Genomic DNA, 24,513 nt, shown 5'->3' on the forward strand with positions numbered 1-24,513 from the left:
GTTCAAAAAAAAGAAAAACTATAATCTTTGAATAGTACTAATTGTGTTGGTCTAAAATGGGGTGTTTCTGGCACATGGTGGTTAGTACCTAACAAAAGTGGTCCTATGACTGACAACTGGTGAACTGGCTACAGGCTCATGGGTGCCAAAGGCTCAGTGATGTGTGTGTGGGAGCGTCAGAATGGGCACGCAGCCCCATACACAGCAACAACTTTGCAGCATTAACTTTCCAGGGCATTTTGTTCTACAGTGCTCTTCTGGTGGAGGACAGCAAGCCTTTTCCCCCTTGTGCTTTGTAAAGAGATTTCTTTACAAAGTTTTACTGATTTAACTTTTGGTTTAAATCTTGTGGCCGAGCTGCGTAATTTGGATGTCTGCATTGACCAACAGTTGCAACATCAGTGCACCCCTAGCTGATTTGGCTGGTGGGGATTATGTAGTCTTTTACAAGGTTTGCTGTAATGCAGTTGGGCAGATGGAAATTTGGCGATGATAATAAAGTACTTGTGCCTGGGTCTGTATGTTTCAGCCAGGACTCTGTGTTGACTCTGTGTGCGTCAGCCAGGTGCTGCTCTTTATTAACACTGCGTTCTTGTTATGTCTGAAAATGTCATGTTGCCTTTAGTATGCAAGTACCTTTTAGTATATATTTTACTGCTCTTAGTTGATACACACACCCAGTTAAAACTGGTTTATGACTGGTTTAAAAATCTGTCGCGTAACTTTTTTTTTTTTTAATTGTTTTATGCAGATGTGTAACAATAGCTAGATATGAGCACCTTTTTAAACTTAAGACAAATTAGCAGGTTTAATCTAATGCCGTTGTTTGTTTTTAGAACTGCAAATTAGAGTGATTCCATAATATTTTCCTCAAAATTGAGTGATCCTATATATATTATTTTTCCTTGTCTTTGATCTAAAAAAAATTGTAACTAACTACAACAATTATATATTTTTTCCAGAAGGCTGGAATTAAAAAAAAAAAAAAAGATTGGACAACTGGAAAAACATCCTCTAAGGGCAGCAATTCCATCATTTTAGCCAGGCATTGGATATTTAGTTTCAACATGTATTTGAAAAGTAGATTGTTCAATGCTTCTATGGGTGTAATTTGCTAAACTTCAGTTTTATCCCTTGCGCAGACGTGCTGTCTTCAGGGGATTAAGTGTTTAACACCAGAAATGCATTATACTGAAACCCAAAAGTGCAAAGACTTGCTGATTTGAACAAGGAGACTCTTAAGCGCTGTGCTCACTTCCCATACAAATCCAACACGGCACTAGGAGTAGAGACACAGCAATCCAATTACAACTTGAAGCTTCTACTGTCTAAAGGCTGAGCTAAGCCTAGTGAGCTTGTTTGTTTACATTGATTTAAATGTAAGATTGGTTATTTAATGTATGGCAAAGCTGTCCCAATAGCACCAGTTCTTTTCATTTTCATTTACTAGCAGGGGATTACATTTCAGAATTTCACGCAAGAAATGTACGCAGTATTGTCTGTGCTTCTGGAATGGGGGGAAAAAAAGGAAAGTTCATACTTAGGGATGTAATATGTTAAAGCACCAGTAGTAACATTTCCTTTCATTGCAGGGGACCAATTTATTTTTATTTCTTTTTGATCAAAGATTTATACAAGGAAATAGTGCATAGTTTGCTCTTGTGTTTTTAATTTTTTGGTGAGAAAATCGAATTGTGAATCCAGAATATTGCAGCACATTAAATTGGTCACAAGCGTGTTGCTTTGGTAAATATTAATACTACATCTAGCATAGATGAGGAAAAAAAAATATTTGGCTGTTGAGCTGCACTTTTCGAACATGCTTCAGTGTGGCATTGTGTTCTGTGACAGCAGGCAGTGTTTTTAGGACATAAAGTGTCTAGGTATTTGTAAATAGGTATTTTGTATTATTTTATTTTACACAAAACTTTACACAAAAACGTTTTAGGGCCAGTGATGACACGTAATTCTTTACAGACTGTCATACTACTGTTACCCACTGTAGCAAACAAAACCTGAATAAAGCTTTTTCTGTTTGTGTTTTTGCAGTAGAACCCTTATATTTGCTTAAAGGAAAACTACTATGAACCTAAAAATGCAAATGGGTAAAGAAAATATGGGAGAATTAAACAGAGTTTAGGGAAAAAAAATGAACAGATTTCACAGGATCCTACCATGGTTTTCCCTTGGGTGCTTTTGAAATATAAAACATGTACTATATTACTATATCTATGTTAAATATTGATATTTATATGTACATTTACATAAATGCTTCTTTGAGCTGCAGCATGTACCAGCAAGCTCCAATGTACAAGTTTATCCTGAACAAAATAATCAACATTAACCAAAGTCTTTTTTAAAATTATTACATTTTTTTCCGCTTCCCTGTGGTAAATTGTATATCCATTATTTTATAGCTGCTTGAGTACCAGATTTCTTTGGTACTCATCCCTAATCTGTCCAACTGGGACTAATGTCTGTCTTCTTTCAGAGCCTGTGAAGGAGACTTAAGACGTCAAATAAACACAACTGCATGAACTCAAAAACACTTGTACAGCTTCATTCAAACCAGCTGTTTACTGAGTGCCATTACAGGCACTTCTCAGAAAACACAAGCAGCGCTCTTTCATTTTCAGACTCACATTTCTTCAAGCAGTCAACACTCGGTCTCTCTTAAAGCTACTGAAGTGGAAGAATTCCTCTTACGACTGGAAAAGAAACAAAGGAGAAATACACTGAGACATAACGTTTGTAGACACCCACTTGACAAATATTTCCTCTGAAATTTAGGTTATCAGTTGTCCCCCTTCACTGCAGTAACAGCCTCCAATTTTTCTGGGTAGACTTTAGACAATTTTGGAGCGTCCCTGCGAGTATTGGTTTGCGTTCAGCCACAAACCACAAAATTAGGTCAGGTACAGATAGTTAGTTAGGATGATTAAATCTGGGTCTCAAATCCCACTCCAGCTCATCCAATAGGTATTGGATGATATTCCATCACCTCCAAAGACTGCTGTTCCTCTTCATCAGGATTGTTTTGTTAAAGATTATTTATTGCCACAGAACTGAATTGGTGTTTAATCCTACCTGGTCACTGTGTGTGAATAAACCAGCTATGGCTGTCTGTATCAATTGTATTAGAAACAGTACAATTTATTTAGAGGGTGATTTAACTGAGTTTATCAAAAATAATGAAAAAACAATGAAAATAACCACACAGGCCTGTGCATAGCTTTTCAAAGATTCAGAAACTTTTTTTGCTTATATATATATATATATATATATATATATATATATCCTGAAAATAAATACTGAAGCTCATAGTCAAGAAGAAAATTAAAATATACATCATCAACATGCAGACTACATAGTAACTGAGTTTTTGTGGCAGCTGTACTCAGCGATAAACAAAGATGAAACGTAAGATTATATATAATGATGTAAGGCCGATGAGAACATGTTAGTGTAGACGTGTTATGACTGTAAAGGACTACTCTTGAGAGTTGAGAGTAAGGATTATGTGACCAATAGTGCAAACATGTGAAACTGTTATTATACAGCAGATACTGTAGTGCACCTTCATATTTATGCTTACCTTGTAGTTTTTTTTTTTTTAATAATTTGAGGACATGAGAGAAATAACAGCTTTTAGAGAGTCCTTAAGCATTTTTGTTGCTTCTAAAGAGTGTCTTTGAAAGTAATGGGGAGAAAAATGAAGTGTTCCACTTTATTTATTTATTATTTCTGTGCATGACCAGAATTCCTAAAGATTTATGGGGCAATTTAACAATCCCTGTGTGTTTTGGAATATGCTGCTGCTGTGAGAGAGGAATTCTTGGACTGTGTTAAAGCATTGCTCTGTGAACTTTAAATGGTAACACATGCACTTTGATAGTCGAAGATAAGGTCTCTGTCTGGTATGGGAAAATGTGATGTGTGATTTGAAATGTTGCATGATATGATGTATTGTTGGGCATTATAATGATAATACAGTGTACTGCTGTGTTTAAAAATGTGGATGGTATCTCAAAATGAGGGTTATATTTATGATGTATGTGTATGTGTCTATAAGTACAGGGCCATAAAGTTAATTTATGTGCATTTAAGCGAGTCATAGGGAGGGGGCGCTGTGGGAGCTCACTGACTCGTGATGTTACCATCTGAAAACAGGTGGGGAAAATAACACAAGCCCAGTAGCCCCTTACTGTTGTGAGTTTAGTGCTCAGTTTAGGTTAAAAGAGAGGAATGAAGCTGAAAACAGACAAAATTCTCAAAAGACCCTTCACTCAAATTTGTGCTCACATATTCACATATAAGAGGCTTTATTCTCTAAATATGTGTGATTTGAACTCAGTTCGATGGGAAATCATCTGCTCTAGTGTGCTAAAGTACCGGTTAGCTGGTCAGCTGTGCTACTAAACAGTGTAGAACCTGTCTAGGAATTCATTGCTAAGACTGGGAGATCAGATGGTGTGATTATGGCATGGACAGTCAGTATGTTTGAGCCTAAAGCAACCTCAAGTGAACTGAGTGACTGTATCATAAGATGAGCACTTGTATCAAGCAGATGTAACAAATAACCCAGAGGACATGAACTTTGAAAGTTCCTATTTTCTATTTGGAAATTGTGACTGATAAGAGGGAGAGCTACATGCATTTGCAACTCTCCTGAAATGCGGGACTAATGTTAAACTTAAACACATGCTAACATCAGCTTCTCAGAACGAAGTCTGCTATTGCCAAAGTAGGGTTGGCAGTTAGTCGAAAAGTAATCAAAATCAATATTCAAAACGTTTAATTGACGTAATCCTGCCAATATCAATTAAATAGCTTTTTCTTTTAATTTTTTTGCTAATTACGATAAGTCCCCCACTGTGTTCATGTACTGTCCCCTTAAAACCACACCACCAGCCAAATAGTCCCATGATTCTTTCCCATCCAGTCTGCCACATGAAAACAACATGTAGGAGAACCTAAACACAGAGGCCAATTGAGCAACTGGAGCAGCTTGTGTTAAAGAAGAATGCCATGTCTGTCGTTTGGGCGTGTTGACTTTAGTGAAGATGACACTGAACATAAAGAAGTCAAATGTAAACACTGACAAAAAAGCTTCATCGACCAAAGTTTATGCCACCAGTCCAGTTCAACTCTTGAAACACCATTGCATTACCAAATATGAACAGTGCATGGCTCAAACTATCCTAGCTTTAATACTTGAGCATATTTACATTATAAGCCCTGTCAGTGAAGTATGAGAGCCAAGAATAATATCAGAATATTGTTTCATTAAACGTAACCAAGGTAAAATGTTAAATTAATCATGATATATTGCTTTGCGGTCATATCGGCCCTCACTATGCCAAAGCAATGTATGGTAATAAGATAATATCACCGCATTGCAGAAACTGATCGATTTTTATTTGGGGGAGGAGGGGGGTGTTGCCAGTCTTATTATAATGGTATTAATTTTCATGTAGCAAAACTCCTTAATGACCCATAAAGGTGCCAATAGTCTAAATGTGTTGAGTGTTTATCTTGAGTAGAAGAGAAACACACAGCTGTTGACTGAGTTCTACTATGGAGAAGATCATCTTGTGGTTTATGTTCCTTTCTGCACTTCAGGTGCTTCTCAAATGTGCGCGAGTTAGTGAAAACATTATCAGCTTTACTTGCTGTGTTAAAGCGAACACACTACCATTGTTACTGCAGGACGGAGTGTTTCATATCCCTCACTCTCTTCCCCAAGGCCATTCCTTCCTCTCTGATGACACTCATATTTATTTTAGCTGCATCGTTTCCTCCTGCTTCTTTCGTTTTCTGTATTTTTCCCCTGTATTTCCTTTGGGAGGTTCTTCCTTTTTCCTTTGTCTTCTGTGACCATCATGGAGGGAGAAGGGTGTTCCCTGCACCATGCGTTTCCTTTTCTAACTCATCTAAGTACTCCTGGACACATTTTAGACACACATTTAAACTAATTTTAAAAGCATAAAATTCACAAGAATAAAATATCTTCAGATATATTCTCCATCATATGTCCATGATTCCATGTTTATATTTTTCTTTTGTTGTTGTTTATTTCCGCTACAAAGTGTTAAATAGGACATATTAGGTCTTTCCCAAATCCCAGTGAGTTGCCCAAGAAGGCACGGAATCTATAGGCAGCTGTTTAAGTCGGCAGCATTCCATGGGTAGAGATACACTTGCTGTTTAGCCATGCATTCTCATAGACATCAGTCTGCATTGTGAATGTAACTGTTCACATACTTGCCTGTGTGCTACGTTTGTAACTGATCGCTTCCACTAGAGGGCAGACCAGAGAAAGATTTGAGTAATTGTAGATTTGGCTCTGACACAGACTTCTCCAAACTTTCAGCCGTTGTGATGCCGTTGATCACCTGCACTTCCCCCTACAGTTTACGCGCAAGGACGTGCACAATCTACGCACCACGCAGATGCAGGAAACGAGGCAGCCATGATGATTGCGCGAATGTGTAGTTAACAGCATGTATATCTCTCTCTTTATGAACCTCAGTGTGTCAGCGCAATGGATTCTGCTCTTTCTGTTTTTATTTTAATTATAGAAGAAGAGTAAAATGGACAGGAGTTGTGCTTGTATTGCATCATGGGATTGCCTCAGCGGTGAGAAATGGTTCGATACTGCTTTTATATTCATCCAGATTAAAGTACCTCAGTAGGCAGCATATTTAATATACTTAAGAATTGGAACAGCGTACGTGACAGGAGTGCGCACACTGTGGCATAATATGTAGACAGCTCACTGGGGTTTGGGGCAGACCCATTAGATCCCTTTACTGCATGTTCCCTGGGGTCTTTATTAAATGTCTGTGACACGCTTTGGACTAAATACTGTAAGAATGAAGCACCACCGCACTGTCCTCCTTCAAAACAGCCCGGTTCTGAACTGCTGGTCTTAGCGCCTGTTCATTTAAATGATAATGAGCAACTTCCCTGAGTGAACAGGATTGAGAAGTGAGGCACAGAAGCTCTTAGTTTTGTTTATTTGTTCAGTTTTCTTTATTTTCCTCAGTTGTCATGTCTGGTGGTCAAGTGGGGCCAGCGCTTTGATTCCCCTTATAATGTAAGAAGTAGAGAAACAGCAGAGCACCTTATTGAACACCATGTTTAATGATGTAGCCAGCCAAAAACAAAAACACTGACTTGATGGGCTTCATATATTTCATAGTTTGTATGTTAGTAGGCCCTCCCAGGTTCAGTTTCACTGAGCTTAGTTTTTCAGTGTTCCCCCTTTTAACCTTTTACCCTCTCAGGTACCATGTGGTCCTATTGGTACCAGTCTTGAAAAGGAATAAAAAGCCATAAATCTGGAATATTTGGTACTCGAATGAAGGCCAATTTTGGGGGAAATAAGTTTCCCAGATGCCCCTGTGCTGCAGATACTGTTAACTCTGTGGCTTCCATTCTGTAGTTTAACTCTTTCTCCAGTGTCTGTTTTTGTTTTCTTTCAGTACCTTCTTGGTTTCTTGGTGGTGGACCACTGTACCCGGTTTGTAATGTCCACCAGAGATGTCTTAAAATCAAATTACTGGTCTTAGCTACAGCTATTTCAGGACTGTAATGAATCCACAATGACAGATTTAGCTAGCCATCAGGGTAAATGAGATAAATGGCTGCATTAGGCTTCCGTCTGAATGGTTGTGTGGTTCAGTTTTCTTCTTCTTGATATTTTTGTAAGGTTTATTACTATTCATCATCATCATCATCATCATCTGGTTGGTGTAGCTACTAAACTATTCTCATCATATTTATGGAATCAATATTTCACAAAGAATTATTATTATTATTTTTTTTTACTAGATTTCCAGTTGTGAATTTAATTTTTCCAGCACAAGATTTGTTTGACATCTGTAGTCGTTTAAGCACAACTGCAGATCTTTTTTTAAATATGTAAATATGAGTACCAAGTACAGAATCATTTGACCAATAGGACTGCTAGGACTGGTTCAGTCAGAGAGCACGTTTAATTTACCAAAGCACTGAGTGGTGAATATGTAAATAAACATTATTTATTAATGTAAGGAAAAATATAAATGCGCGACTTGTCATGTGACGCTGTCTCTAGCCTGACCACAGAGCTGCTCTTGTCTGGATAATTTTGGATGGTGGACTACTCTCAACCTAGCGGAGACACAGATGGATATAAAAACCCCAGCCACTCTGTTTTGTCTGATATGTATTAGTCTGTAATTGGACATACAGGGTGTGAATGTGAGCCTAAGTCAGTGTTCCTAATGAAGTGGCCAGTAAATGTGGGTGTTATGTCCTCATTGCACCCTGCTTTTGTTCACACCCACTACGCTTAGCAGTGTGCCACTGTAAAGCACACACTCTGCTCGTCCCCAGAGCCTAGCTGTTTGGCACAGCTCAGTCTGGAAGCCTTCCTGTTGAACTTTGTTTCATCAGGTCTGTTAAATGAGAAGAGGAAAAAAATCGCACTTGTCATCCCAGAGGACTTGTGTGTGTTCCTCCTGCAGAAACACACACCCTTCCTTTACCTGTCTGCAGCTCAGCAGGGCCCTTCTCTCCATCACTGCATAGCACAGCCCAGTGTTGTTTCATCAGTTTATTTTTTAAGTGCCCACCAGAGAGGAGAGTTTGGGAGTAAAGATGAAAGAGTGAGTGAGGAAAGTGGGGAGAGGAAAGGAAGGGGCGAAAACAGGTGAGTTAAAGCTACAGAAGAATGTAACAGGGGACACAAAGCATTATGAGAGAGTTTCTGAAGGCGGGTTCATGAAGCTCAGCTAAGTTACAAAACATTTAGGGTGTGTGTGTGGTGATGATGATAATGTTGATGATGCTAGTCATAAGCATGGATACACAATGGAAGACTTTGTATTTGAATTCCTCCCCAAGGCAAAGACATTTACTGTAAATTTCTCTCTCTCTCTCTCTCTCTCTCTCTCTCTCTCTCTCTCTCTCTCTCTCTCTCTCTCTCTCTCTCTCTCTCTCTCTGTGTGTGTGTATGTATTAATATAAAGTCATAAAATCAAAAATTCATTTTAAAGTAGTTTGTTGTGCAATCACTCGTAAGTAGTGCTGGGTGATATGAGCCCAAATCAATATCATGATTAATTGTACATTTTAACCGCAATTATGATTCATGGACTTTTATTTTATTTTTTGTTTTTGTATTTTTGACCCTCATACTTCAGTGATGAGGCTAGTACTGTAATTATGCTCCACTATTGATCATGGGACATTTTTTCTAATGTTGCTGGAAGCTCGTTCCTTTCTTGATTTCTGAGCAATGTTTATATTTAGTGTGTGATTGTGTGTGCTTTGGTGGCTGAAACTGTTTTTCATCTCAGCGTTTACATTTGACTTCTTTTTGTTCAGTGTCATCTTAATTATAGTCAAAATACAACACGTCCAAACCACAGACACTGTTTTTCTTTGGTACGAGTCGCTTGGTCAGCCTCAGTGTTTAGGTTGCTTCCATGTGGCAGATAGGGGCAGAATCATATGACTACAGCTTGGTAGAGTGATTTTAATGGGACAGTACATGAACACACTGTGGGGACATAACAGAATAAAAATAATCAATATAGACTAGATTGTCGTTTAGACGCTCCGAATGTCGATTTCGATTAACTTTTGACTAATTTCCCAGCCCTATTCATAAGTAATTTATCCAAATATAACTCCTATAATTTCACAAATGTTCCAATATTTCCAGAATCCCCAATATTTACTCCTGTGGTCAAACGGGAATAAATCTCCCTCTCTTCCCATATTTAAATATAATCTGCCTATGCTATCACATCTGTTTAACTTGGTCTACTACTCATTACTGATGTTCTGCTACAATTGTACAGCCGTGTTGTGATTCCTCCTAACTGCTGAACCTGTACTGTGTGTTGAATGTTCCTAGTGGTCAAAATATGTCTCCATAAACTTCTTGTTTTAAGCACTTATGATGCATTTTCAACATTCCATTAGACCACTAACTTTGGAAAGTGTCTGCTGTTCATTTACATTTGTGGCATTAACCATGGAGGCATTTATCTGAGGTAGACGAATGCAGTGTTTGGAGTCTTGACAAGGGACTTTAGTACAGAATGGTGTAGCATGCCATAGCAAGGAATTAAACCCTAGTCAGCAGTGTGGAAGACCCAAGAAAAGCAATGAGTGAAGGAATCAGTATTATCGTCAGATTACAATAGCTGTGGATCCAGCTAAACCTCTTAGAGCAGCAAGGCCGTATCAGGATTTCTGAGGAGAGGGAGAGAGGGGAGTACCTACTAGATTTGGGCTGAAATGTAAATATTTAGAAATGAATATCTGGGTAAACAATGTTATGCTGAAATGTAATATATATGTATATATTGGTTAGTGGTTGGTCCAATTCAGTCCAGTATTGGTATTGGGTTCAATATTGGCATCACTGACTCATTGGATTTTGGATGCAAAGGGCAGATCCACTTACTAATTCAGATTCCAGTCCACAGCTGGTGCTTGACCATGAACCCACTGTAACATAAAATAACAGGACACGTCCCGGAAGCAGATTCCATTCCATATCTTGCAGTAAACCCATGGCAACTTCAGTCGTAACTGATTGAGCAGATAGAATTGGCTATTGTTTTGACTAAAATGTCATTTGTTTGGAGATGTTTTTATACGGGAGCCCCTAAAAGCGAGACGTGTTATAACATATTAACATTTAGCACAGTACCCTAACACTGCACTGAACACCACATCAGGTTATTCATTTTGTGAAATGTGTGTGAGGGGCGGTGGCTGAACAGTGCTGATTTGTTCTCTAGTAGAACAGATTCAGGTGTCATCATCATCTTCTTTTCCACTTTTCCATTTCAGGGTCGCGGAGATTCAGGTGTTCTCTTGCTCATTATTGGTCATTCATCATTGCTTGGTTAACACCAAGGCATGTGTTATGGAAGACACATAAACTAATTACCTGACTTTGCTGTTCTGGGGTTGGTTTTTAAGCTTTTTAGATATTAACAAATGCAGTTTTAGGATCTGGAGACCTGTGATTATAACACAGAAGGACTTGCTCTGCTCACAATTTTCTAAGAGTCATCATTCATTTACTCACAAGACATTATAACAAGGTCAAGTTTAATTGTAGACTATTTAGTCGATTTTTTCTTTTTTTCTTCAGTCATCTAATAGTCAAATGACCTTGATAAAGATTAGCCAAGAGCATGTGCATGTCAGAGCTAATATAGTCATTTTGTCTTGTAAATAATGAGTAAGAGTCAACACAATTTTTAATGTCAGGGATGTAAGTGTACTGGATTATAATTATATATAGACTGTTCATTTTTACACAACTGTTGATATTGAGTAAGTACCCCAACCTTCTGTTGTGAAATGAGTGCAGTAAGTCTTGCTAAATAGAGAGAAATCTTCTGAGATTTGTTTTTTGTGGCACCACACACACCCAAGTATCTCAGTGGACTGTTGTCCCCAGGTTGAGCAACACTGGCTTAAAGGCAGAGATGGGCACTCCTGAGAATAAAGATTCAAGTGTTTGAATCATATGTGCAGTTAACTTCTGTTACACTGAACAATGACATTCTTGTTCTGCAATAAATATAAAGTGTGAACAAATATGAAAATATATGAAAAACAACTAAAAAAACAGAATATAAAAATAAAGCAAGAAAAGGAGGTGTATTATTTGTTGTTGTTGTGGTTATTATTTTTGGCTGAACTGAGTATATCCTCGCTGTCTATTGAAAAACTTCTTTGATTTAGTCGATTTTTAATTTACATTATCATTTGAACACAACATCCTTCACATTGTATGGAAAATTCATGATGAATGAACCAGTAGAATTACTTCAAAATTACTTAAAATAAAACCTTTTTATATTGGCTTCCATTGAAAATAATGAAGTTATTTCCTTCTCATATAAAGTTGCTATTTTGGAGGTAAATGTTTTTAATTTGACAGCGAAAACATGCAGTAAAGGCATTGAAGGGTGTGCTATTAAATGTCAAGTACATCTGAAATGTCGTGGTCGACTAATTAAATAGATCTTGAGTATAAAAACAATCCACATTATAGTATCATGCTCATAGAGTTGGAGTCTAGGGGTGTGTGTGTGTGTTTGTTTGAGCTAGCGACATAGAGTTTTTGTACCATTGGTGGTCATTGTTGTCTTGTTTATTTTTAAAGTGTCATTACTTCAGCTTTAGGGATTTAGAGACCTCTCTAATGAGGTTTTGTAATTGCACAAAACATGTGCAAACTTGTTGCGCTCTCCAAATAGTAGCTTGTGGCTATTTAGATTTAGGGATGCATAAATACCAGTTTATTTATTTATTTATTTTTCCCAATCGAGTATGAGTACAAGTATGTGTATTTTTGTACTTGCTGATACTTACTTAGAATTAAACAATCAGGTGCATTGTATAATAGTGTAGTTATTAATTAAACTATTTTTGTTTAATTAAAAACTTTATTCATTTCTGGAAGCGTCAATCTTTTATGTAACGTTTTCCCACATTACACCAATAATTTGAATTTTTCTCTGGGATCAATAAAGTATCTATCTATATATATCAGTAACATGAGCAACAAGCTCTGGATATGCATTTGCACAGTGTTATGCATCTTTGGTAAGACATTTTCCGTTATACGATAACGTCTGGGTAATTCTGCACTTGGGAGTGTTCATTTATTGGCAGAGTTTGATTAAGAGGAGTATCCTGATCTATGGCGTTGGATCTAACTCAAAATTCATGAGTGGAGAAAATCATTTAGTTTGAGGAAAAACCACGCCAGGCAACGAACAGCGCACTCGCAAACGGGAAAACATTTCCTGGGAGGACAGTCAAAACGGCATACTCTCTGCTCTTGGGTTCTCCCTGCAGTCTGCTTTAGTTTGCTTTCATCTGCAAATAATATTTACAAGAGAATTTCCAATTAGCAAGCTACATCAAGCAGACCAACATTGTTTATCAGGTATTGTTGGTTAGCCTGTGTGCAGTGGCCATATAAGGAATCCACTCTTTCATGTATCAGTTTAGGTGCTCAGGATAATGTGCTATACAGTAGCTATGTAGTAACTCTTCTTTACTACACTTTTTAATGTAGCTAGAAACAAAACCCACTGCAATGGTAGCCCGGCTAACTCTTTTAGAAGATGGTCATACAAGGTAAAATATTTAAAAAGGCATATTTCACCTGTTAAACAAGGGGGAAAAAAGCCAACTCTGCATCACTTTGGATCATTTCATATTAAGCAGCCCTAACAACTTTCAAAAGCCAAGTCATTCTTAAACCTTGACACTGTCACACTCTCTCTTTTGGCTCTAATTCTGCATTTCTTTGGTTTGGTTTGTCTCTTGTGCTTAGGTTCATTAGGAATGCTGTGGTTCTCGGCAGCAGAAGGAGCAGATCATGTTTCAGTGAAAAGTGTAAAAAAACAGTGTTGAGCATGGGACTTGTCTAGTGCTACTAAATAGTTCAACATCAATATATATCGCAATACAAAATGTTTCTATTACAATATGATTTCAATATTTACATCGTCTTTATCACTGACCGACGGACTGCCATCAGTTCATTGAACTCAGTTTTAAACTTAGCTAAAAAATATGAATTTTGACAAAGCCAAGAGATTTTTCTTTGATGGTGATGTCACGTTGCTTTCGGTGCATGGCAGTGTTTTTTCTGTGGCTTTATCGTTCATATCTATATCGTAACCATATAGTATCGACGAAAATTCAGAAATGTATTGTGATGTACATTTTGACCATATTGTCCAGCACTAGACTCAGCACATAGCACGTAAACCAAGGGGGTTCTGGTTTTTATGGTTGGTGTGCTAGATGTGGGGTTGCTCATCCTGATGGATTGTGGTGCTTTCCCATTGCATGGTATCTACTCGGCTCGGCTCTACTCACTTTTTGGTCCTAGTGCATAGTGCGAGTCATGAATAGGAATAGGCTTTCAAAGGGCTTAATTGTAATTGTAGTTTTATTTTAACTTAGAAAATCGACAATCATATCTTTCGACCAGGGGTTTCAAAACGTGTAAAATATTATGACATTTTATATTTTATATTTTATGTTCAATATGTTCCTGTATGTGGAAATTACAGGAATGCGTTTTAAGAAAAATACCATGCTTTAGCCTTTTTTCCATGGGCACCTACAGTGTAAGCACTGGCCTTGTCATGGATGAGACGAGAGCATGTTCTATTTAGTAGTGCCAGGACATTACGTCTAAAGGAAATCAGCTTAGCAGATCCAGGATAAACATTAGAGAAGTGGGAACTCTATCCAGTTCAGTAGAATATAGTGTTTCTATACCTTACATAACTTTTATTAATCATTATTTGCGTTTGTGTTCCTCCAGGCAACCAGACAAGCTGGTGGTGGTGTGGACACGCAGGAGTCGACGGAAATCGTCCAAGGTACGTGTTAGTAAATTAATTTTGTATTATTAAAAATTTTTTTTTTTTTTCGTCTGTTTGGTTTGTATTCCTATTTTCACTCTAAACCCACCCCCCCCCCCAACCCCCCCTCAGTTTTAATAGCTGTAGGTTTGTCAGTTAGCAAGTGTGCTACTAGGCTAGAAGGCTAGAACATGCTTCATATGAGACCTGTGCATTACGTGTACTGATAACGCTTTAGACAGCTCAACACACTTGGAGGAGAACACTCCTGGTTTACAGGCTATGATGATTTTTGGCTAATGTGATGCATGCTGATCTATGGGCAAAAATTTCTTCTCAGATTCTTTCTCAGTGAGAGCTATGTTTAACTTCACAATAATGCAGTTCTGAATATAAAGAAGTGTCACTGTGAATGTTTACAAAATTGTGTATTTTCAAAAGTAAATTCCACTTTAAAAGCCCTAAGACACTAAGATTCAGTGCCTTGTCGGCAGTGTATATTTCCTTTTCCAGAATTTAATTTAAACTGTACTGAGGCAGGTCTGTGACTCATCCTAATGGACCTACAATGCATTAAATGTTGACTGATTTGTGTTACCTAAATTTCTTGTAGGTTGTGGCCAGTACTCATTTATTTATACGCATTTTATTTATAAGTTTGTCAAGTAACAAATAAGAAGTTCATAAACGCTGTTCTGCCTGTGAATGTGATTAATGTTTCTATAACATAAACGTATGCATTCCTGGACCTTTTGGCTTTTTGTCATCTGTGTTATAGATTGAAAACTTCCTTCACCAACGAGTAACATTTTATATGTGTGTCTCCTCAGTCTCACAGCTGGCAGCCGGGGATTAAAAACCCATACAGGGGAGTGGTGGTGTGGCCTGTTCCTGAGAATGTAGAGATCACTGTCACACTGTTTAAGGTACACACACACACACACACACACACAGAGAGAGGGTCAAAGAAAGTGTTCTGTACTTGACTTTTTTTTTTTTTTAAACAGTGATTTTTCTTCATGTTCTGAGTTAATGCCTACATTGCGTCTTGCGTCCTGGATGTATCAGAGATCCTGTACTATTATTCACCTCAAATGCACTGCACCTTTTTGAAAAATTATATATAATAATCACTAAAAAATATTGATACTTTTTGTTAGGATTTTTTTTTGTCTCAGTCTTTCCTTCAGTCTGTGTCTAATTCTGTCCTTTTTCTTAGTGTTACTTGTCTTTGTTTATTTCTCTGTAGATAGTGGTCAGATTAATGGACCATAGAGAAATGAACATAAACACTGTGTACAGTTCAGCAGGGTTTTCACCTGCTGCTCTGCTCTGGTACTGTCTCTTATAGACTTTTGGATAAGGTTAAATATAAGCTTTAATACCTCTCCTTTTGAGGGCTGCAGTATCCTCACATGTTCATATATGAACACAAAGTCTCCCTGTTTTAGGAGGTCAGAATAATTGAATAAATGTATTAGCTTTAATAAAAGCATTGCATTTCATTTCTTGTCTCCTGCAGGACCCACATGCAGAAGAATTTGAGGATAAAGACTGGACATTTGTCATTGAGAATGTAAGTTCTGTATTGGTTTAACATTCTCCTCCTCATTAATTGCTATTTATTATATAATGCTCTTTCATATGGAAAAATTTCATAAAGTGAAATATTGAATAAAATATAATGGAGGCAAAAATTTACATACACCCCAGCTAAAGTCGTTCAAACTCCAGATATTTAATATCACATATTTATTTTGGCAAGTGCGTTAGGACATCTACTTTAGTTATATCTGGCCTTATTTTGATTCATTATATGATTCAGTTAAAAAATAAATACATATTAGATTTAATTCACAATATCAGATATTCACTGGGTCAGAAGTCTCCATAAAAGTGTAGTTGTTTTTTTTTTTTTTTTTTGGAAGCTTCTGGGATCTGCCAACTGCCAAATTAGTAAGTTATTGGGCCTGTTACTGTATTTAAGGGGATACTTTTTCAGTCCGTGCCTATTTTGATTGTTCTAACGGTGAAGTCTAGGTAACACAGCCAAGGCCTCTAGAAAATAACAGTGGATCTTCACAAATTAAAGGTACCATGAGCGACGGTACACACAGTCGTGTGCCAGTATAAAAAAGTTTGGGAAAGTGCAAACAAAACTTCATTTATGAAGGACGCAAAATTTAAATCCAAGGGCTGAATGAGTTTTGGTCTGAAAGGTTCAGATAAAACCACAGATGGCAGCAAAGTAACTGGTGATAGAGCTAGCGCTTTTCTACCAAAAGAACTCTGGTTCTTGAACCAGTTCCATTCCTGATTCTTGGAACCTTGGTTCTTTCCAGTGAACCGGCCAGCTTTTCTACATGTTTAGAGGGGAACAAAGAATACGTCATCAGCGGGGGGCATTGCTGTGGGTGAACAGAGTACCAGAGCCAGAGATAAACTGAGAGTAATGACAGGGTCATTGTTTATTCTTTGTTTACCGTGGAGCCAGACCAGAGTGAGATAAAATACTGTGTAAATGTTGCTGCAGAGGCGTCCTGCTGAGCTTGTGAACAGCGGAGAAACGTAGCGTCGATTACCCCTAGTACCGGTCTTTTGTAAATACAACATCAGAAATCTTAGCTAACTGTAAATAAACAGAAGGACTTAATCTACATTCATGACTCCTGAAAAATGTTGATTTGAATGAGTTATGTCAAAAACTTGCCTGACTTTGAAAGAAAATATATTTTTAGACAAAAACGCTTTTGTTTAAGTAGGTGCCAATACTGCTAAGATTATTGGCGCCCCCTAGCTTCGGCCACCTCCCCTGCTTGTGACAGTCAAACGAGACAGTTGCTACCACATTCGATGGTTTTGAGAGGTTTACAATGGTATTACGTTTGTCCTGTGTTGGTATCCATACTCTACGTGTAAGGACTACAATGGCGGTAGAATTCTCCCCTCAGAGAAAAGGAAGCTAACCTAAGGCGTGAACTTGCGTTTTATTGTTTTACCCACTGCGATTGGCGAAGAGAGAGAGTGGAATTGCACCATATACGGCAGTGGCCGGAAATAGGGGTACGGTCGGAGTTAGACCAACTCTGCACATGTTGGTCTCATGATTAAAGGCACCAGAAACACACCCAAACGGACAAACGTTCCTATTTTACTTCTTATTATTGATTTATATGAAACATTGTAAATTACCCAGTCCAGCGCCACTGTGCGATTACGCTGTGTGTGAGGCTCTGAGCTCTTTCCTGAGTTACTGAACCTCGACACGCCCACGGACAACGTCACAATTCACGCTGAAAAACCAACTCTTCTTTGATTCCAGCTGGGAACGAAATTTTCTGGTACGTGAACCAGTTTATGCCGGTGGTAATGCGCACAAAGGCTCCAAATTTAGCTCGCGATCTGAAACCGTTCTGGTTCCTCGTTTGTGGAAAAGCGCTATACGTTCCTCAACGGAGTCTGGCTGCAGACATGCACTCCCTGCCTTCATGACGTCACGTACGCATGCACTCTGTGTCTCACAATGACAGAAGGGGCACGGGACGATTCTTTTTGGCTGGTTCTGCTTAATGAGTTGAGAGATATCTTAAAGCTGTGCCATCTTTATTGAGTTCGGGTGCTAGATATCAGGGGTTCTCAACTGGTCTCAGCCCGGGACCCACATTTTCTCATGGTCATTAAGTCGTGACCCACTTTTATAGAATACAAACCAAACCAATGTATTTCTGAAAAATAGCCTTCAGAAAGCCATTTAAACAGACACGTGAATGCAAAGTGAATTTAAGAGCAATTTTAAGGGAGAACTTGACAACTGCTTCTGTTTCTGTCCATGTTTGTCCTCAATGAAATGAAAATCTATGTTTCAAGTACTCGGCGGCACGGTAGCGCAGCAGGTAGTGTCGCAGTCGCACAGCTCCAGGGACCTGGAGGTTGCTGGTTTGATTCCCGCTCCGGGTGACTGTCTGTGAGGAGTTGGTGTGTTCTCCCCGTGTCCGCATGGGTTTCCTCCGGGTGCTCCGTTTCCTCCCACAGTCCAAAAAAACACATTGTTAGGTTGATGGGCGACTCAAAAGTGTCCATAGGTATGAGTGTGTGAGTGAATGTTTTGTGTGCGTCTGTGTTGCCCTGTGAAGGACTGGCGCCCCCTCCAGGGTGTATTCCCGCCTTGCGCCCAATGATTCCAGGTAGGCTCTGGACCCACCGCGACCCTGAACTGGATAAGCACTTACAGATAATGAATGAATGAAAGGGTAACCAGCAAATGGTGGTTACCATGGCAATAACAATGCTGCACAAGTCTGACGCGTGCCTCTGTCTTTTTTTTTTTTTTTTTTTTTCTCTCTTTAAAAGATAAAAACGAGTACAAAATCAGATGGGCACTAATAAATTTATTTTTTTATTATTATTTATTTTTTACAAGCTGTCTGCGACCCTCCTAGAACGTATCCACGACCCACCATTTGAGAATCGCTGCTATATAATGACAGCTGGAGAAATCCCATTGAATGTGTTTCATGCAGCAGTCGCTTGCTGTTTCTGATAATAAAACAGACCCGGTAACCTTATTGTTGTGGTAAGAATTATTTATTTATTTACTTGAGTAGAGTGACTACGTATATGGTGCATTTAGTAGACATGCACACTACAGTGTGTAGCCTATATAGGTTGGAACGTGCTCTAAGTAATAAAGCAGTTTTGTTAAACTCTATTCTTTTTCTTGAGCTCATACCCTCAATAACCAGTATGACAAAGCTAACTATCCAGGGTGACAGGATATACTCGTGGTAGTTGAGGTTTATTTAATTTTATAGAAATATGAAGTTACAGTATTAAATCTTGGGGTCAGTAAAATATTACAAACCTTTTATCATAAAACTAATTTCACACCAGATGATACACTCCTTTACTCAGAGTAGTCTTTCTCACCGGTCACGCATGTCACTCAGAGTGAAGCACAAATGTGTTCCTCAATAAACAATGTAATTCAGTTTCCGTGGCAGTGCACATCTGCAGCTAGACGCTTTTCAAGCGCTTTCATCCTGCCTGACGAGAGTCCTACTTTGCCATAGCCTAAAAAGCTGCCATGCAAGAAACACCTACAGGGGTTGGACAATGAAACTGAAACACCTGGTTTTAGACCACAATAATTTATTATTATGGTGTAGGGCCTCCTTTTGCGGGCAGTACAGTGTCAATTCGTCTTGGGAATGACAAATACAAGTCCTGCACAGGTTTTTATGTTTTTTGGATACAATCCGGGTTAGCACCCGAACATCCCTTTCAGACAGCTTCCTCTTGCGTCCACAGTTAATCCTGTTGGATGTGTTTCGTCCTTCTTGGTGGTATGCTGACATTACCCTGGATACCGTGGCTCTTGATACATCACAAAGACTTGCTGTCTTGGTCACACATGCGCCAGCAAGACGTGCACCAACAATTTGTCCTCTTTTGAACTCTGGTATCACCCATAATGTTGTGTGCATTGCAATATTTTGAGCAAAACTGTGCTCTCACCCTCTGCTAATTGAACCTTCACACTCTGCTCTTACTGGTGCAATGTGCAATTAATGAAGATTGGCCACCAGGCTGGTCCAATTTAGCCATGAAACCTCCTACACTAAAATGACAGGTTCATTGTCCAACCCCTGTACTTCAAGATGGGTATAAAACCTTTGTGGTTTTAACCAGTAAATGTTCAAGCAGAACAATGACTCATGTTTTTCCAAGGTCCTGACAAAATTGCTTAAAGACGAGGAGAATGAGAATGAGTTGGATTGGCCGTTGCAGGGTCCTGGCCTATATCCTAGAGAAAATTTATGGGCTGAGCAGAAAGTGTGTTCATGTGAACAGGCCAACAAACGTGACTGAATTACTGCAGCTCTGTCAGAAGAGCTCTATTCTTTTATTCCAGAAGAGTGTTGTGAGAAGCTTCTGAAAGGCCACCCTCAGAGTTTTGTGAAAGTAAATCAGTTAAAAGGCAAAGCCTCTAAATTTGGCTTCAAATGTAGTAAAGTACTGAAGAGCTGCAAAATGCTTTAATTTGTGACCACAGTATATATTTTGTATTATTTAATTTGTAAAAATAAAATAAAAACAGACCAACTAATCACTAAAGTCACTAAATTACAAATCAACTTTTTGTTGCTGCATTTGATTGTGTTTATCTCCACCATGTGGTTAAACTGGGTTACTACACTGGGTTACCTTCCGAATGACTTCTGTGAGAGAAGGTTAAGACCATGAAAATTGTATTTTATTGTATTTATTAATATTAAGACCCTTTAAATCAATACCTCCTTATTTAATAAATTATTCTTTCCTTTATATAAGGATCTATATAATACAAATTCATTTTATTATTATTATTTTAATGTATGTATTGCGGCACGGGCCTGGAGGTTGCTGGTTTGATTCCCGCTCCGGGTGACTGTCTGTGAGGAGTTGGTGTGTTCTCCCCGTGTCCGCGGGTTTCTTCCGGGTGCTCCGTTTCCTCCCACGGTCCAAAAAAAACACACATTGGTAGGTTGATGGGCGACTCAAAAGTGACCATAGGTGTGAATGTGTGTGTGTTGCCCTGTGAAGGACTGGCGCCCCCTCCAGGGTGTATTCCCGCCTTGCGCCCAATGATTCCAGGTAGGCTCTGGACCCACTGTGACCCTGAATTGGATAAGCGCTTACAGATAATGGATGTATTTATTTCATTCATTCATTCATTATCTGTACCCGCTTATCCAGGATCCACTCTGGAGGGGGCGCCAGTCCTTCACAGGGCAACACAGACACACACACACACATTCACTCACACACTCACACCTACGGACACTTTTGAGTCGCCAATCCACCTACCAACGTGTGTTTTTGGACTGTGGGAGGAAACCAGTGCACCCGGAGGAAACCCACGCGGACACGGGGAGAACTCCTCACAGACAGTCACCCGGAGCGGGAATCGAACCCACAACCTCCAGGCCCCTGGAGCTGTGTGACTGTGACACTACCTGCGCCACTGTGCCGCCCATGTATTTATTTATTTTTATTTATTTATTTTTTTTAAATGAAATTTTACATTTAGATTTTTTTTAATGCCACAAATTCTAAAACAAGTCTACATGGTTCTCACTGTTCTATATTAAAAAAAACAAGTCCCTAATGTTTCTACAAGAGGCACTTATGAAAGTAAATAATATACTGTTCATGCAAATCCATCTACATTGTTTGCCTGGGAATTAAAGTTAGTCTTGGAATTTTTTTATTTCTATGTTTAGTCGTAGTCTAAGTGTGTTCTGTGTTTATTTAAATTTTATATTGTGTTTTTACCCCATGTGTACTGGTAGTTGGACTTTGAAAAGTGAATGTCATTATTTCTTTGATATCCAGTGTTGGAAAACTATTTAAGTTGTTTTTTTTAAATCATTTGTAAGCCATGATGTTTGTTTGTGGGTTTGTTTTTGTCGTAGCAAGGTTGTAGTCACCTTTATGTCGAAATCGATCCATGGTCAATCAGATAAACTCTTCTGCGGTCCGTAGCCTTGCTCAGCACATATCACATCTAGGGCTCAAACCTCAATCCTAGCTCTAATACACCTCTCCCCAGTGGGTTTTGATCTTTCTTACTCTGCCTGGATTCCTGTTCATTTGTTTTGCTTTTTTAATACCTTTTATTCTTTTACTCTGCTTCTCAGCTCTCTCTCTCTCTCTCTCTCTCTCTCTCTCTCTCATATTCTGACTCTTAACCACATGTACACAATCACTCAAACATACACTGTCTGGCCAAATAAAAAGGTCAGACACTCTGATATTTAATTGCACTGCTTTTAGTTTTGATTACGGCACACATTCTCTGTCCACAAGCTTCTGCAATGTCACAAAATGTATTTCTGTCCAGAGTTGCATTTATTTTCCCCCCAAGATCTTGTACTGATGATGGGAAATCAGGACCACTGCGCAAAGTCTTTTCCAGCACATCCCAAAGATTCTCAATGGGGTTCAGGTCTGGACACAGGACTCTGTGGTGGCCAATCCATGTGTGAAAATGATGTTTCATGCTCCCTGAAGCACTCTTTCATAATTTGAGCCCAACAAATCCTGGCATTGTCATTTTGGAATATGCCAGTGCCATCAGGGAAGAAAAAAAAAAGAGTCCATTGATGTAATAACCTGGTCGTTCAGTATATTCAGGTACTCAGCTGACCTCATTCTTGGGGCACATATCGTTGCCTGACCAACTGCAGCAACCCCCAGATCATAGCACTGCCCCCACAGGCTTGTACAGTAGGCACTAGGCATGATGGGTGCATCAGTTCATCTTCTTCCCCTGATGCCCCCATCACTCTGAAACAGGGTAAATATGGACTCATCAGACCACATGACCTTCTTCCATTGCTCCAGAGTCCAATCTTTATGCTCTTTTGCAAACTGAAGCCATTTTTGCTGCTTAGCCTCACTGATAAGTGGTTTTCTTAAGGCTACACAGCTGTTTAGTCCCAGTCCCTTGAGTTCCCTTCACCTTGTGCATGTAGAAATGCACTTACTTCCACTATTAAAAATATCCCTGATTTCAACAGTTGTCCTTCTACCAAATAAGATGATTTTTACAGTTTGACTGATTCAGATTTTCCTACCTTAAAGAACTAAATATCAGGCAACAGATGGTGGAGAATGAAGATTGAAATACCATTATGATACATTTAAACCATGTAGTGAATGAGTTATATTTACCACGTTGATTTCCTGTATACAGGAGGTCCTCGGTTTACATCAGTCCCGAGTTACGATGTTTTGTGGTTACGACACATCTCCCATTTACTGTATAAAGCCTTGTTTCGACTTAAGTGGTTTTGCGTCGTAAACGTCATAACGCGAACTTCGTGTTTGTTGTGCGCGGCGGAAGAATACACGGTTACGCGGCTCTGGACCGAGTAGGATAGGTGTTAGGATAGGATAAGTGCTTACAGTATGTTATTTATGCACAGTATGTACGTATGTTCCGAATTACACCGAAAATCGATTTATGACGCGACGTAGGAACGAATCAACGTCGTAAGTCGAGGACCCCTGTATTAGGAGGTTATGTGGATATGACTATGGTTATTTGCAATTGTGTTTTTGAGGAAAAAGGACAGTGTTTTACGTTTTTATGAATTTGTTGTTGCTTGATGTGAAAACAAAGGAAAAATGCTGAAGTGAATACAAAAAAATGAAATAGATTTTTTTTTACAAATTGATTCAGTAGAACTCAGTATGACCACACAATAGAATTCTATATATTTTGACTCAAAAATTCTAGCATTGTGTAAAAGTGAGACTAAAGCAAGCAGCGAGAGTATGGAGTTTTTAACATAACTAATTGTGGGTACCACGTAAGTGGTAGAAGAACCCAGTTCAATGAGATCAAAGGGAGTTATTTTCTCTTTTATGTGAATAATAGGATCTGTTCTTTTCAGCAGGACAAAAGAAGTCAGCAAAGTCAATTTGGGGAGAAATAGTCCTGTAGTGGAAGGTAAAAGTGGAGGATTGAGTGAGAGTGAAAAGAAAAGGAAGAAGGGGTTCTGAATTCCTCTGTCTTTGCATACCTCACTAATAACGAAGTGATCAAAGACATGCCAAACTCTCTCTCTCTCTCTCTCTCTCTCTCTCTCTCACACACACACACTGTGTGTCCTTGCCTGCTGAGAGAGAAAGGGAGAGAGAGAAAAGGAAAAAGAAAAGAGGTGAAGAGAGCATGCCGAGTGAGGCTGACATCAAAGCTCCTTGGGCAGGCCTATTTGGCACCAGATTACTGTGTGTGTGCATGCGCTTGACACACTTGGAGAATGACAGTCCTTATTTAGTCATTGGATGAAATGCTAAAAACCTCTCAGTGGTCAGTTAGATGTTTATTATTCTGTTTTATGTCCTTGAATTTTGTGGGGGGGCTCATTTCTTACTGTCCTTGAAGAACAACAAACAGGAGCACCTTCCAGCTTCAGAAATGTCAGTCCAAAACTGCTCTCTTAAGCAGTTAATCAGTTAAACACCTAAACTCTTTACCTCTTGCACAATTAAATTCACATAGAAATATAATCAAGCCCATCCAGATAGATAGATAGAGAGAAAAAAAAAA

At 38.8% G+C, this 24,513-nt stretch overlaps 1 protein-coding gene across 11 annotated transcripts in view; it reads left to right on the forward strand.

Moving 5' to 3' along the window:
• Positions 1-24,513, forward strand: part of ehbp1 (EH domain binding protein 1) — a 205,612-nt gene that overhangs the window by 15,022 nt on the left and 166,077 nt on the right. For all 11 annotated transcript variants that reach the window (XR_010802697.1, XM_066672430.1, XM_066672447.1 and 8 more), the window contains exons 3-5: positions 14,375-14,432; positions 15,245-15,340; positions 15,937-15,990. Coding sequence is in view for 10 of the 11 variants with exons in the window: in XM_066672430.1 (XP_066528527.1) it covers positions 14,375-14,432; positions 15,245-15,340; positions 15,937-15,990 (208 nt within the window). In the remaining variant the exon portion in view is untranslated. The remainder of the gene's footprint in view (positions 1-14,374; positions 14,433-15,244; positions 15,341-15,936; positions 15,991-24,513) is intronic.

Source organism: Hoplias malabaricus, chromosome 1, assembly GCF_029633855.1.
Source record: "Hoplias malabaricus isolate fHopMal1 chromosome 1, fHopMal1.hap1, whole genome shotgun sequence".
Taxonomy (NCBI): domain Eukaryota; kingdom Metazoa; phylum Chordata; class Actinopteri; order Characiformes; family Erythrinidae; genus Hoplias; species Hoplias malabaricus.